This window comes from Pinus tabuliformis, chromosome 3_2 (genome assembly GCF_031772625.1).
Source record: "Pinus tabuliformis cultivar Carrire ecotype Pingquan chromosome 3_2, CPIR1, whole genome shotgun sequence".
NCBI lineage: Eukaryota > Viridiplantae > Streptophyta > Pinopsida > Pinales > Pinaceae > Pinus > Pinus tabuliformis.
Window position 1 is genome coordinate 1,148,846,167 of NC_142302.1, and position 17,262 is coordinate 1,148,863,428.

The following is a 17,262-nucleotide window of genomic DNA, read 5'->3' on the forward strand; positions in this document are numbered from 1 at the left end:
GGAAATTCATGGGCATTTCTCCCTCTAAGAAGGATTTATTAGGATGGGTTAAATCTAAATGTAAATTTGATGCTCGAGTTAATATAAAATTAGAAGGATTATTTATGGCCATATTTGCTTATGTTGAGCATAGAGACAAGATTTGAAGAAGGGCCATACTCTTTCAACTTGCTGGGTTTACATTTGTGTCGTTGGACATAACAATTTTCTCCTTAAAAAGGAAGATTTCACAAAAGCATTAATAATGATTCACTTGTATTCCTTATTTTAAGAGTTACGAGAGAAAAAAACACTAGAAGGAAAAGGAAATACCCTTGGATCATTTGTCAGAATCCTATATGTAACCAAGTATTGTAGATATACCTCCTGTGCAATAATATTTTTTGATATAAACGTCTCTTTAGCTTTACCATAATCTTGGATTATGAACACATTCCCTTGAGATGTAAAAAATTCCTTGAACATGCCAACTTGCTCAAAGGAAGAATCTACCGAGATCAAAGATATGAGTATAGATAAACACAGCAAGATTCAGAGGATGTTTTTAGTAGTTAAACCATTTGCAAGATGTAGAAGGTTGAAAAATAAAGTCATAGAATAAGCACATAAGACAAATAAATGTGATGGACACACCTTGACAAATATGTCTTGGAAATGATGGAAAGGATATAAGGTCTTAGTGGTGAGTGTGAAAGGGGTTTTCGGGGAATTTTTGCTTCTATGGGATCTCAACTAGATGACATTTAAAGTAATGATGGAAACCATTAGAGTCATATCAACTAACTACATTGTAATAGGGGTTCAAAATCAGGGGCACATCATCCATTCTTAAGGCTTTCCTAATCCTACCCTAAAAAAATTCCCTTTTGAACTTTTTCAAGATGCTAGGATTAGTTATACAAAGGTAGGATTGGATTATAGGAGGAGACATTTCTTTGTGCCTTACGTCTTCAGATCAAATTTAGTTTGGAGGGCCAAGAATTAGTGGTATGGATTCTATTTTATTTTTATGAAATATGCTAAGCATTTGCAATATGTTTTGATTTGTTGACCTTTCGCTGCTTACAATGTTTGTGCAACCTATCTTGCATATAGTTGAAGTCCTTTTTTTATTGTTCTCTATTTTTACCATTTGTATTTTTGCAACCACTGGGTGCTACTCACCAACTTCCTTGAATTGTTGTACTGCATCTTGTTAATTTCCGTTTACAGTGGCATATCTTATAGTCACTTTGGTGGGATTTTCCTTACTGTTTTTAAAACAAATATGTATTTCGATTGCCTCTAACTTACTATAGAAAGTCGTTCACTTTACAAATCTATATAAAAATTATTTACTATTGGTACTTGAGTGTGATCATTGTTGCATTGTTGTCAAGTGCACATTTGCATGCCTATTGAACTGCAGTTATCACCATGGGCTTGCTGTGCCCATTAGTGCATCACACCTTTGTTTTGAATTGGAGGAGAGGTAAATTTATTTTCAGTGTATCTGTATTTAGTTGGAAAAGTTTACTATTATAGTTTTTTAGAAGTGAAGGATGAAGCAGGTCTTATGGAGATTTTTTACATATGGGTTAGAAGAACTTGAACTTGCACTCTATTACAGTAACCTGAATAAAAGAGAAAACAACAAGAAAGAAGAAATAGACCTGCGTGGAGTATGGTATTAGTCCAAGCCAGATTTATTGTTTAGCAGTACGTGTAGACTTCAAGCATTATCTTCACTGGGCGAATTTTAGCCACACAAACAAAACCAACTTCTCCTATTTTTCTCTCAACCTCAACATTACTGCCTAAAAGGGTCATACCTCATCGAACCAATAGTTCAAGCATGGGCCATACCTCACTTTCCCAATACTCGTAGCATGGGCATGTGTTGTCATTTGTAGAAGGAATATTGAATGGTGCCTTGACATATAGTTAAATGTAAAATGCAAACAGTCACATCATACATGCCCAGTACTTAGCATGGACATGTGTTGTCATTTAAAGAAGCATGACTATGCACAACAACTCATGGATGTTGAAGAAAATTGTAGTTTAATTATTCTGAATTTTGGAGTTTACAAGGCATAATTTTGAAAAAATTATTGAAATTAGTAGATATGTGTTAAAATTAAAAGTTTGAGTTAGGTGTTCAAAAAGTTTAAAAATGCATTTTAAACAATCAAAAATCTGAAATTTCGCTCCACAAGATTGCGTTTAGATGTTGAATTCCACCGATATGTCATAGTCACGCCAACCACAATCTTGGTGCGAGGCAAGAAGGCGACATCGTGCTGTAGATTCAATTTTTTGTTTATCTCTTTGAAGTTGTCCTCTCAGTTGTATTGACCCAATTGGTAAAAGCAACAATGTGAAATCTTATCCATTTTGTCTTTGCAACTTTCTTGATTTTCCCAAATTTTTTATTCCTTCGGTGTACCTTTGCACCTTTAGGGGCAATTCAGGGAAAATTTTAAGGGCGGAAATTTATCTTAAAGTTTAGAAACCTTAGCAAATTTCACTATTTTCTAATAATATGCAATCTGTATAATGTTTGATGATATCCTTGTGAACATATTCAAATTTCTAATGATTTTGTATATAGCCTCTATAAAAGATTTACGATATAAAAGGTAAAATATTTTTATACAATAAAATTTAGGCGAATAGTTTTTGGAAAAAATGGAAATTGGCGAATCATTTTTTTGGAAAAATAATGGAAAAATAGCCCACTTGCGAATATTAACCCCTAAATTCTTCCTTAGCAATTGCTAGTATATTTTATTGGTGAAGTGATGGACAAGCGATTCTAAAATAAATCAATTGAATATATATAAAACCTACATATGTGTTTGATGTCGTCTGCAGTTTTGGGTTTACGAGAAATTTGACTACTTATCACCGGATTCCATCGATAAATAAAATGGCGTGATGTTACCAGCAAAACCACCATAAAATAAATGATGTGAAAAACTTTCATTTGAGGACTTTGGTGTTGAAGAAGTACACGCATTCTTACCAAATATTTGATGGTACAATCAATCAAAGATTTTGTGGTACACATGGAATCATTGCAAAATAAAAGGTGAACCAATTAAAATTGAGATAAATTTATTAAAACATCATTAAAAATAATAAAATTCAATTTCTAATGTTAAACTATGGAGAAAGGTGCACTTTTTTTGGTCAAAGCAAACTAATACTTGTTCAAGCAGAAAACTAAACACAATATATCTTGAGACTTAACACAATATATCTTGCTTGTTACACGTATAACAAGTCACACGTATAAAAAGAGCCACAAGTTGAGATGTCTTATTTGCACACATGAATTGTTTGCCTATAGTTTTTAGTTTATTTGGTTGAAATATTATGTATCAACATACAATTATTTGAAACAAAAAACTTCACTGAAAATTTATACGAAACTATATTAAATATTTTTTTTCTATATTTTAATAAAATGGTTTTAAATTTAAAAAAATTATCTTAAAATATTAAACATCATACTTTTTAGATTTTATGGTTTATCTATATTTATTACATATCTTCTATATATTTATTATTAAAAATATAAAAATAATTTATAACACTTGTAATCTTTATATATATAAAAAGTAGTTTCACATTGAATTGGTGGTATCTATCCCACGTCTCACTATTTGCATTATCAGATTGTGTTCTATAACTTGATTGCTTTTCTTTTTTATGTTGGTTAACTTTATTTATTTTATAAGATAAATGATGGGAAACATGTTTTATAACTTGATTGATTTTCTTTTTTATGTTGGTTAAATTTATTTATTTTAAAAGATAAATGATGGGAAACTTGTGACAAAGGAAGTAAGTGTTCATTCCAAGTTCATTAATAAATTTGTTTTTTTGAAGCGTTTTTCATTGTACTTTTTGGACATGAACATGGTGGGAATTTGCAAAATATTAAACAAAATAGACAAAAATATTAATGTATTTTAACATGTTATGATACAAAAACTAATACAATTTTTGCAAATGTCCAATTTGAAATGATAAGCATTTTTCCACATCCCTGGAAGTGTCATTTTGAGCACCTTATGTCTTATGGTTGACAAAATAATCCCTCGCACTAGGATTGTTAATAATAAAAAACTTCCGCACTCACTAACATAAGTAACACTTAAATTACAAGTAGAAAATTGAATAATTGTCATCACATTTTCATAGGTAAAATAAATTTGAAATTCTCCCATATCAAATTTGAAAAATCAAGAATACTACAAATTAAAAAGCCTTTATTACCTCAAAATACATAATGGTATCTCATATATATAAGAATTAATTATTCCAACTAAGATGATAAAAATGTCTATATAAATTTACAATTCACACTAATTAAATAGTTGAAAATAATAATATACATTGGAAGATTAACATTTTTTCATTAAATTTACCATAATCTCTAATTAATAATTATTAGTACATCTGCTACAACAATTTTACACTTAAAGATGTCATTGTTATCAGAAAGATTACATTGCCTCTCTAAAATTATAGTTAAAACTTCAAATCAAGAAAAGCACAACACCATTTTCAATGGTGTAAATATGAAGCAAATAAGACAAACACACACAAAAAAAGTATGAAGCACTTACACCCAACACATCAAATTGTGTAAATCCTAATACCATTGTAACACTAAAATTTTTATCATTAATTTTATAATAATCTTTTCTTAACCAATTTATCATTAATTTCATAATAACAGTTCCTTAACCAATTTATCACAATTAATTGTTACAATGAGATGTATCCTTCAATCCCATAACCAAGAACGCTCGAAATGCACAGACATTATAAAAAAATCTTTATGAGAATCTTATACCAATTCTATTTATATAGAAACAGCGGGGGTTGCGCGGCAGCTAGTCCCTACCCTAAGCAGGAGGAACAGGGGAACTAGAGTTGAATGAGCACTTATGTTTCAGCGCTTTGTAAATGTTGATGTTGCTCAAGGAAATATGAGACATTAACAAACATAATTCAAAATAGCAGAAGAGGTGAGACTGGTGGAAGCAGGAAAAACATAGTGAAAGAATAGCAGAAGTGTTGATACTGGTGAAAGCAGGAAAAACATAGTGAAAGAAGGTGTGCATGCTATGGTTATATGATACTCTTAATCATGTGTGGAGTCTTTTATATAGGCATTAGTGTGGGAGGAAGTATGTCGGATTTATTAAGGAGAAATGCCAGTTGACCCAGATATTGTTAGGCTAAATCTAACCACAGAACTATTGTTGTCATAACAATTTTCCTCTTGTTGTCCTAAGTAATGGAAATGGAAATTCCAAAGAATGAAGCACTGAACAAGCTATAATTTTTTATGGGTTCAAGAATAATCACAAAACTATTATTGTCAAAATCAGAATCAGAAGACTTGTTCAAACATCTCTCTACATATATTTAATTTGATGCCATGATCTGGTTTTTTATCTTATCCTAAAGATGAACCACACTAGATGGTTCGAAACGTGTCGACTAAAAATTTCCCAAGTGATTTTTATTGAAAGATCTCTCAATGTTTAAAACAAACATAGTTTAAATATTACCTCCTCCATAGTTGATGGATAAAGAAGCTCTGGATTATCTCCCAATGTAAAAAATGCCTCGATGCAATCGACTTTTGCTTCATTGTACATAATTTCCAGTACTTCCTCCGAGCTCAAGTAAATTTTCTGACCCGCTTTTGGTGGTAGAGCAAAAGTGAAATAGCCACATAAATTTTCGTAGGCCCTAGTTAAAGTATGAAAACTTTTGGCGAAAATGTCATCACGTTTGTGTTCGGTCTCCGATCCCTCACGGCTCTCGCAACTATCATGAATAAATCTAGTGAAGTGTTGCGATTTCCCATAGCAAATCTTCTGCCCGATAATCAGCCAATGCGCCCTCTGCAAGTATTTCAAGTGTCTTTGGCTCAAATCTTTTGAACGAAGCAAAACTCATGCATATTGTTTTTGTTATCGAATATTTTGGGAAGGGAAAGGGATGCAGTAGTTTAATTCGCTGGAGGAATTGCTCGGAAAGTTATGGAAATTTTAGTTATATTTAGAGAAAATCCGCAAAGATTTTTATAGATCCAAGTTATAGTTGTTAAACTTCAAAATTTTAGGTGTCTTAGACGTTTTTTTATGGTGCTGATTCCATTTCCACCGTCAAAAACACGATTCAAACACTGCCTCTACAAGATTTTTTGAAATTGTTTTGTCTGGATTCTAGTCACTTTTAGCCTTTCAGGCAATTCCTCCGCCTAGGTGGACGACTCCATGGAGGTTGAGGGTTTGAAAGTGATGGGGAATCAAACTCAGATTGGTTAAAAAGACCAGCATGGTTGACTATAGCATTGAGAAAATATCTTGGTAATTGAGGCATGTAAAGACCCAACCCCATCTCTAACTTTCCTTAGGATTACATTCTTGCCAGCTAGCGATACGTTGTCTAAGCTGTAGCATGATGTCAGAGTTTTTATAGTTCATTAAATTCAGCTTGCCTCCCCACAACTAATAACATTCATATCAATTTTAAAAACTGAAGCAGTGACCTCATGCCTTTGGTTCCGCAATCGGCGTGACCTGTGTAAACAGCATAAAGAACCACAAAACCAAAATTTCAATAATTTTTTTTATATATATCCAAAATATTTAATATACAGTCTAAAATAATATAATGCCATTAATTCTATATATCACATAATAACATAATAAATCATGAAAACTTATTGCTTTCATCTCACTTTCATTATCTTTTTAAAAAGAGACCCCGCAGAAAAAGCTATATTATATTACATATTGTACAGATATTTTACAAACATTGCGTCATGCTGACCGCAACCCACCATAATCAATATACAGTGCGCAACAACATCTCACTTTCATTATCTATATACCAAATAAATCATTTAAAACCCATCGCTTTCAAATTAACATAAAATTTAAATTTGAAAAATTCTTTTCCAATCTTCTCCACAATAATTATATTGTCATAAGAAAAAATATTTCCCACAATAATGCCTTCACTCTATGAATCACATATTTTTCGTACTCTACATCTTGCCTTATCGATAAGTCAATTTGTTACATTACATATGGACTATCTAAGATTTAGTACTGTTGTCCCTCCTAAAATTCCCACTTTAACGTAGGTCATTGTTAAAGATTTTAATAATCTTTAAACAAAAATATATTTTATTAAAGACTTTAATAATATAAAACAATAAAATGGTTAATTTTAAAGATATTATTCACTATGTGATACTTGTGATATACTTTTAATGGAATGTTGTTTGACCATACCTGGATCTGTGGTTGTATTTTTTTCAGAAGAAAAAAAAAATGATTGGATTTTTATAAAAAAACATAATGCAATTTATGTAATGTGGTTGTAATTTATGTAATGTATATGTTAACATGATGTAGTTTGGTTGTGATTTGAATGTATGTGGTTAAAATAGTTTATAAAATATTATTTTTTAAAATTATAAATTTAGTTATATATTATTTTTATATATATATACAAATAAAAATTGGAAAAAAATTTATATTATATTATAAAAAAAATTAAAAATAAATGTTTATAGTAAAGCAGGAAAGATATAAATTATGTTTCATGTAAATAATTTTTTTTTTTTTAAATGAATTTGTACATTTATTATTATTATGATATGGTACTTTAACACTATACATTATTATTATTGTATCATAGCACAATAATGTTATGGTACATATAAAAAAATTCAAGTTTTTTATATTTTATGTAGTTAAATTTTTATTTTCTTATTTTTTTGGGCCAACACCCATAATATCATAGTATAAAAAGTCAAGTTTATATTCCATATAATTAATTTTTTGTTTTCTTAATTCTTTTGCCAACATCCATAATATCATGGTATAGAACTAAGAATAACTTTTGAATTAAGTAATTTTGAATTTATATAACATGGTGCAATAAATCATTTTAAATGTATATTTTATAAATAAATATTATAAAAACTATTTTTGAATAAATGAAATTCATAATGTATTAATAAATAAATATAAATAAATATTATAATCGATAAAGGCGTTGTCTATACGTGAGGATTTTTAGAATTTCCGATGGATTTGTGATCTGAATTCGACTAAAAAAGTTATGCTGAAATCTTGATTTGTGTTGTTTAAACTAATGTTTTGACCGCATATATGGATTTAGCACCCAAACCCATGGGACTCTTAGATTGTGAAGAGTTTGCCCATCAAACATGTGATCATTGAATCCCTACCGAACAAATTAGATCGGAAACTCGTGGGGTTCTTAGATTGTAAAGAGTTCATGGGGCTCTTAGATTGTGAAGAGTTCACTGGTCAAACTTGTGATTTCATTGAATCCCTACTAGACAAATTAAATTGGAAAATAAACCAATTTTCTTTTAAAAAAATCTCACTTATAAACAATGTCATTGGTAAATCACTTTTAGAATTTTGAGTCACTAAAAACTATGATATAATGATATAATTATTTTTTATTCATAATTTTTTTAGAAATAAAAAAATACATACATCATATAACTAATTAAAATCATATCATTAACTAAACTTAAAAATGCAAATTTATTTATCTTTAACAAATTCACACACACACACAGATATATATATATATATATATATATATATATATATATATATATATATATATATATATATATATATATATCTTATAAAATTATAATTTCATCAATATTTTTCTATGAATGTGCACTACATTTATTTCAATACATTTCATTTAATTTTATTAAAAATGATTCAATCAATTAAAAAATTTAGTTTCTAGTTCATTATAATAAAATTATTTTAAAAGGGAAGATTTGGGAAGAAGAGAGGCGATGGCGGCGACGACAAGCTTCTAGGGTTTGAACACCTGCAGCAACGGCAAGCTCTGCAACTCTGATACCTCCTGCAATTCCTGGCAAGTTCAGAGTCCTCAAACTCACGGACTGAAAGTACACCCTTTCATGGAAACCCAGTCAGGGGGGGGTGATCAACCTCCCCCACAAAGCGACAACGATAAGGTTGAAAACACGGCAGAGAAGGAAACCACAGCTCAGAATAGGGACAATGATGGTTTGGAAAACCAGCGAGTAAATCAAGGGGACAAATCACCAGAAGCTCATTCTGCTACATGCAAACCGGTGGCAACGGTTCGCCCACGGGTTGAACTGCCTGGACATCGAATAGAAGCAAGGATTCAGTTTATGAAAGATCATGCCTTAATAGGAAAGTTCATTGGTCTGTGGCCAACTGAAAAGGCGTTAAGAAGCTGGATAAACGCAAAATGGCAACCTAAGGGGCATATCACACTGCAGCTGGGGCCGAAAGGTTTTTTCACAGCTATTTTCAACTGCTTGGAAGACAGAAACAGGGTCCTGGATGGCGGACCTTACTTCTTCAATGCGGCTGGTTTGTTTCTTAAAGGATGGGTGGAGCGGTTCAACCCAGATACGGTGGATCTCAGTTGGGCACCGGTGTGGATTCGCCTGTATTCACTCCCGGTGGAATATTGGGAGGAAGATTCCCTCAAAGAGATCGGAAACTCCCTGGGTGAGTTCGTCAAAACGGCAGAGGAAACGAAGATCTGCAAATATACTTCTTATGCCAGAATTTGCGTATATATGAATCTCAATCAGGCTCTTCCAGATGCGGTAAGCATTTCTCACTTTGACATTGAATGGTTACAAACCATAGACTATGAACATGTGCCCTTCCGTTGTCGAAGATGTCATGCCCTCGGGCATTTATTTAGAGATTGTCCTCTAACTCAGAAATCCTCCCCTGCATCGGATCCGGAAGCTCCTAAAGCAGAGGGATTCATCAAGGTCTCGAACCGCCGAAGAGCACATAAAAAGCAGGCTCCCAAACCAAAAGTAGCACAATCCAACCAGCCAGGGCCATCCACAAGCAACAGCTTTGGCGCCCTTGCTAACCAGTCGGAAATTCCAGTGAATCTGCCGGAACCAGAACCCATGCACGAAGACCAATCAAAAGGGGGAAAACCTATAATTTCACCAGCAAGTACTCTAGGTAGGGAGGCATCGACCTCAGACAAACAGAAAGAAATCTTAGGGGGTGCACAGGATATGCAAATGGAGAACTCAAACCCAGAAGCTAACTCACAAGAGGAACCAATGGAAGAACCAGAGTACTCTCCCTTTATGGAGGAAGAAACAGAAATAATAGATATTGGAGATCTGGACCTTCCAGGTCTCGAAAAAGCCTGCACCACAAATAACTTTGACAATATTCCAGCAGGACAGCTTAAGAATCTGGAAGAAGTATTATCTCGGGCACAAAGGCAAAAATCTTTGGGAATACAGACAGGTGGTCCATGGGATGGTCGTCTCATAGCCAAAGATTTAAAAAAACGAGGAAGGAAAACCATTCTTCAGAGAACAATCAAGGTTGGGCAGATCTTAGTAGACTCCGGCAGGTATGCCAAGCTAACTAAGTATTACAGTCCTGAAAACACTCTTTCCAAATGAAGCTAATCTCTTGGAATATAAGAGGGCTTAATGGCCCCAGGAAAACCCGAATTCTCAAAAATATGTTAAAGCAAGAAAGCCCTCAGATTCTGTTCTTGCAAGAGACAAAGTGTGATTCCAATACACTTGACAAACTTGCTGCTAAATTCTGGCCTGGGAGTCATAACGTAGCAGTTGATGCAGATGGTGCCTCAGGAGGATTGGCCATCATATGGGACCACAGAGCGATTGAGCTCAACAATCTTCATGCACACCGGAACTTTCTCCAAACATCTTTTCATATTACAGGCACAAACCAACATGGACTTCTGACCAATGTTTATTTCCCGCAGGAAACACATCAAAAAGAGGAGATCTTAAACTCCCTCTCAGTTCTTAATCAAAACAGACCCCATCCACTATGGATTGCAGGAGGTGATTTCAATATGATTACAAGACTGGAGGAAAGAAGAGGAGGCAGATGCAGAAGTTCACAAGAAGGATCTCTACTGAAAGAGTTCATTCAGAACAACTGGCTCTTCGACCTCCCTTCCAATAATGGCATTTTCACATGGAACAACAGACAGACTGGCAGCCAGCAAATCGCTTCTCGATTGGATAGGTTCCTTCTCTCTGACAATGCCATTCATCTGGGGGGTGATTTTGCGGCTTCCATCCTTCCTTTCACAGGTTCTGATCACTGGCCCATCTCTCTTCACTGGTCTCGACCAGGGAACAATATCCGCAGGCCTTTCCGCTTCGAAGTATTTTGGCTGACTCATCCAGACTTTCATAAACTTATCAACTTTGAATGGAAAAACTTCCATCCTCCGCCAGGCTCCAAAATGTTCCAATTCCAACAAAAACTCAAGCACTTAAAAAGTAAGATCAAGGAATGGAATCACACTTCATTTGGCAACATCTTTCAGGGGAAAGCCAACATAGAACTGGAAATGAAGCAGATACAGCAGAAGATCATCACTGAGGGCAGATCAGAAGAACTAGCAGAACAGGAGAAATCCCTGGACTTGCAACTTGCCGAAAAGGAAAAGCAGGAAGAAATGTTATGGCGGCAAAAATCAAGAATAAAGTGGCTCAAAGATGGTGAAAAAAATACCAAATTCTTTCACAGCACCACAATTCAGCGCAGGATGCACAACAATATTGCGCATATTCAAAATGAACAAGGGGTCAGAATGGAAAAGCATGAAGAGATTGAGGCGGAACTCTTAAATCACTTCAAGAAGGTGCACAAAGAACCAAACATAGACCGCTCTCAAGCCATACAAAAAATTACAAGCACCATCCCCAAACTTATCTCAGAAGAGCATAATCAAATGCTCCTCAAGCCTGTTGATCTCCAAGAAGTGGAAACAACTGTTCGTCAATTAAAAGCAGGCAAAGCTCCAGGACCAGATGGTTTCACATCCAACTTCTTCCATAGCTTCTGGGAGCTAATCAAGAATGAAGTTTGGCAGGTGGTAGAAGAGTCTCGCTCACTCCGATGGATGTTTCCAGGGATAAACGCTACTTTTATAGCTTTGATACCCAAAGTAGAAAAGCCTTGCAGACCGGATAAGTACAGACCGATAGCCCTCTGTAACATTATTTACAAAATTATCTCCAAGATTATAGCCTCTAGACTCAAGTTGCTGCTTCCGCTTATTATCTCGCCTGAACAGTCCGGCTATGTGGAAGGCAGGCAAATTACGGATGGGATCATTCTTACTCATGAAATAATTCATTCCTTGAAGATCTCCAAAAGGCCTGGTATGCTTCTCAAACTTGATCTTTCCAAAGCTTTTGATAGCCTAAATTGGAAATACATTGAAAAAATTCTTCTAGCATTTGGTTTTGATGCGGCCTGGGTACGTTGGATTATGAGCCTCATTTCTTCCACCTTCTTCTCTGTCCTAATCAATGGTATTCCATCTGAGACTTTTCACCCTACCCGTGGTATCAGGCAAGGTGATCCCCTCTCACCTTTCCTGTTTATCATAATGGCGGAAGGTTTAGGGCGCAGTGTAAAGCATGCTCAGCAAGCTGGCCAGCTTAAAGGTCTCTCCTTTCACAACTCCCCTGCTTTTACCCATCAACAATTTGTTGACGATAATATGCTGTATGGGCATCCCTCAGTCCAAGAAGCCAGACATATTAAATCCCTTCTATCAGTTTTCTCAGAAGCCTCTGGAGCCTCTATAAATCACTCCAAGTCTCAAATCTTCTTCTTTCATACCCCCTCAGTTATCCAATCAGCCATCTTACGCATTCTCAGTTTCTCCTCTGCAAAACTTCCCTCATCTTATCTAGGAGCACCTCTTATCGCCTCTGGCTTAAAGCACTCTTCCTGGAGAACTCTTCTAGATAATCTGGAAGCGCGTCTCTCCTCTTGGACTCATAGATCTCTCAATATGGCAAGCCGTCTTGTTTTGATCAAAGCAGTTCTTCAAGCCATGCCCTTATATCTTTTTTCCATCCTCGCGGCTCCCAAGTGGGTCCTCAATGAAATCAAATCTCTTCAAAGATCGTTTCTATGGGGCAGCAGCGGACTTCATCGCAAATGGGCTCTAGTCAAATGGGAAACTGCTTGCCTTCCAAAGAAAGGAGGTGGCATTGGATTAAGAGACCCCTCTCACAGTAATGCTATCATGGGAGCTCGAATCTGGTGGAAATGGCTGTCAGGCCCTTCCACTCCTTGGACCAACTTATGGACGGCCAAATATGTGGGAAATTGCCCAAGGGAGGAACTCATCAGAATATCAGAGACTAGTAATGGTTCAATCATATGGAACTCAACAAAACAACACAAGCACCTCATACAACAGCATAGCTTCTGGGAAGTGAAGAATGGTGATCAAGCCAGATTCTGGAATGATTCTTGGCAACAGATGCCCAAACTCAGGGACCTTATCTCACCAAATGCTCTCCTGGGACAAGATTTGCACTCCCAACAAACGGTGAGGAACTTTTGGTGCAATACCTCTCAGCAAGATTACAGAGAATGGCTCAAAGCAACCCAGTTCATGGCACAAGGGACGAGGCTAGACCAGCAAACCATGGATACAGAATTAACAAAAAGGAAAATACAGCATTCTGAGGAGAAAGACATTCTCAGATGGGGTTATGAAGAAAGAGGAAGTTATTCCACTAGAGAAGCATATAATATTCTCGTCCAAGATCAAATCCGGCTGGATCCGCTATGGAGCAAAATATGGGATCCCCTCATCTGGCCGAAAGTATCTACTTTTCTTTGGCTCCTCTGTCACAAGAGAATTCTTACTTGGGAAAATCTGAGAAAAAGAAATTTCCATGGACCCTCTATATGCCTCAACTGCAAAAAAGAAGAGGAAACCATTGAACACCTCATGTACCATTGTCCGCTGGCCCACAAGCTTTGGCAAAAGATTAACTTTCGCTGTCAAAAAGATGGAGGAGCCAATGGAGATATAAGGGCTACTATACGCAGCTGGGACCCCCACCCCTTTCAAAGTAAAATCTTGAATGTTCTCTGGAACCTCATCCCAGGCTTTGCAACATGGGCCATATGGAAGGAGAGGAATGGTCGAGTCTTCAAAAACCAATCCAGGCCACTGGAGGAGATATGGAAAGTCATCAATCAAAATATGGAAGAAACCTTAGCTCTAAAAACTTGGTACAAAGAGGACTTCCCAACTATTCCGCAGGAACAATCAATATGGAATAACTGGAATTTCAAAAGAAAGCAAGAACAGATGATCAAAGGAACAAAACCTTCAAAAGATCCCTCAAAAGTGAAATGGTCTCCTCCACCCAAGAACATATACAAACTCAATTTTGATGGTGCCTCAAAGGGTAACCCAGGTTCTGCTGGGTTTGGTGGAATTGTCAGAGATTACAAAGGAAACATTATATTAACCTACTTGGGATCCCAGGGGTGGGACACCAATAACTCAGCAGAACTAGAAGGGCTCTGGCAGGGGCTTCTTCTATCGCATGATAGGAATCTCTTTCCGCTCCTAATAGAGGGAGACTCACAAATTCTCATCCAAATGGTTTCAAAAATTTTACAGGGATCCCCTGCCTCCAAGATCAGTAACAGTTGGAGATTGTCTCAACGGCTTCAACACATTGAGCGCTGGTTTTCTTCCCACAGAGCAATCTCTCTAAATCACATTCGAAGAGACGGGAACAAAGCTGCAGACCTCTTAGCTAATATGGGAGTGGACTGTGGGCAACGTCTACAGGTCGGTTTACCAACAAATTTAATCCCTGAATCTCAGCTTCTCGACTTCAACAACCTTGTGCAGAAGGAAATGCCTGCGATTGAAAATATTCTCCCGAATCCGGGTGGAAATACGCTGTATACAGCTTCCCATGCATGAATTTATTACCCAGTACTGCCAGCTGCAGAGCAACGTGGCCTCCCGGGATAATACCTCATGCGAGCAGCTACTGCGCATTAATACAACCTCGGGTGAAGGTTTGGCAATTAATGTCTGCATTGATCAGCGCAATATGTCTCTGGTTATAATCATGTCGATTCAGGGTTTATTCTCCACGCCTGGTGCATTGCATTACGGTGACAGAACTTGGTCTGCGGGAGCTGCGGTTGATGGTGTAGATCGGGCGCATTGCGGCAAGTTTGAACCATTCCGTCCCAAGGGTAATCTCTTCCCAGTTCTGATTTCGCATTCACTGTCTTTGTTGGATATTTCTGTTGCTGGGTATACGCTCTGTCATTCTGTTGTCTCGGTCGATAGCTCTGGTGGGCAACCCTCTTGCTTCTCCCAATTCGGTCCTGCTGATCTCTCTGCCCATAACCCCTTTGATTTCTTCTTCCACTCTCTCATCATGGTGCGTTCCGGAAAGCGACATCACTCTGGGGAGCGTCGTGATACCAGTCTGCACCCTCCTGTTGCTCTGGCTGTGGAATCTGCACCCTCCCCTGTCCATGAAGCTGGTCCCTCGGTTGACTCTGGCAAGAAGCCTAAACCAAACAGTGCGTTTCAAACGATGCACTTCAAGTTCCAAAGCAATCTGCACAGACCCCTGATTACTACCCACATCACCCTCATTATATCGGAAGAGGAAAATCTGGTCCCCCCCTTAGCCTGTATTGCCCCTGACCCGTCTCCAGGCAATGAGAACTCCTTGGGCGATGACAGCATGGAAAATGGGGAAAAAGGAAAAGAGGATCAGGAAGTTTTTCTCAAAATTCCTCCTCTACACGAAGACCCAGAGCCTGAAGCTGAGAACAAGACTCACGAGGCAGCAGCGCACGTAATTGTCATCCCTGACAGTACTCCAAGCAGAAGTGAAAGTTTGAAGAAAGGCGATACTGCTCAGCCTGAGAAGAAGGACAATGAACCAACAGAGGAGAAGTAACGCATTGGGGGACTATCTATTTTTGCTTCTGCTCCGGTCTCAAGCTTATGGTCAGGTTTCTATGAAATCTTCCTACAGTTTTTTTCCTTTGGCTCCCAAGCAGAATCTGATGACTTTTCATATACTGGGTTGGAAAATTTTTGTATCATTGCCTCGGCTCGGGCCTTCTTCATGGCTACAAACGTCTATCTATATGTTTAATGTCTGTTCTCTCGCACAATGTAACTAGTATCCCCAACTCTTGTCTGTAATGGGGCAGCTTGTTTCTGACGAGGGATGTTCTGCCTCGTCCATATGTAAAAATATTTTGTTTTCCAGTTAATAGAATTAGTATTTGCACAGAAAAATAAAATTACTTTAAATATTAATAACTAATAAAACAAATCATTTAATTAAATATCTTATAATAAATATGAAGTTATTTATAATTATTAGAATCTTAAAAAATAATTGCATCTTATAATGGTGCAATAAAAAATAATTAATAATAATCATAAAAATTAAATAGTAATAATAATATTAATCTTTGTTATAATACTGACCTTTCTAGCCTTTTACAATGTCAAAATTATATTGAGTTTGGGAGGCTTCTCTCCAAGCTTTTTGAGCATAGGAATAAAATCTTAAATCAAAATAAATAATTTGTTTCTTTAGGTCCGATAGACCAATGTTTGGTCTCAGTAGAAGTTAACCACCACCATCATCATCATCATAAAAATATTTAAAATAATAAAAATAAAAATAATATATTTTTAAAAATACTTTATTATAATTTCAAATCAATTAAATAATAAAAAAATAAATCAATTAAATATTAAAAAATTAAACACATTAAATATAAAAATTATAATAATTTGATTTATGATATAAATAAAATATAATGTATATTAAACAAAGTTTTTCAGTAGAAATCATATAAGAGAAATTTTTGGTCTATGTTATTCGAACCAACAAGCGTGGTTCATTATTAGGACTAGATGAAGAAGCAGACCATGGCAAAGGCTTAAATAGGGAGCAATGTAGAGATCAAAATTTCAAGTAACAACTATATTTGAACAATAATATTTAAATTATGATATTAATTTATTAATATATTGAAAACAAATATTATTAAGTAATGACTATATTAAACGACTAGTTTTTGAAAAACAATGTTTAAATTATGATATTAGTTTATTAATTTATTAAAAACAAATATTAATAAGTAATGACTATATTAAATGTCTAGTTTTTGAAAAATAATATTTAAATTAATTTATTAAAATCTGATATTAAAAAAAAAACTAACAAGAAAATTCAAAATCAAACTCCAAATGAGAAGGGAAGTCAAAAATTATAAAAATGAGTCAAGACCCTAATCGAGAAAAGATCATTTAATAAATAAAAGT

At 35.5% G+C, this 17,262-nt stretch overlaps 1 protein-coding gene across 1 annotated transcript; it reads left to right on the forward strand.

The window, feature by feature from the left end:
- Positions 1-9,007: 9,007 nt before the first annotated feature.
- Positions 9,008-15,874, forward strand: LOC149184784 (uncharacterized). Its single transcript, XM_089415444.1, has 3 exons — positions 9,008-10,479; positions 10,572-14,733; positions 14,858-15,874. The coding sequence occupies exons 1-3, from the start codon at positions 9,008-9,010 to the stop codon at positions 15,872-15,874; spliced, it is 6,651 nt and encodes a 2,216-aa protein (XP_089271570.1).
- The last annotated feature ends 1,388 nt before the right edge of the window (positions 15,875-17,262 follow it).

Bases quoted from the DNA above. Each gene is read 5' to 3' on its own strand.
- LOC149184784 (XM_089415444.1), top strand. From the start codon at position 9,008: ATGGAAACCCAGTCAGGGGGGGGTGATCAACCTCCCCCACAAAGCGAC. The intron at 10,480-10,571 runs GTATGCCAAGCT...TAATGGCCCCAG, and splicing joins ATCTTAGTAGACTCCGGCAG to GAAAACCCGAATTCTCAAAA. The intron at 14,734-14,857 runs GTCGGTTTACCA...CGCTGTATACAG, and splicing joins ACTGTGGGCAACGTCTACAG to CTTCCCATGCATGAATTTAT.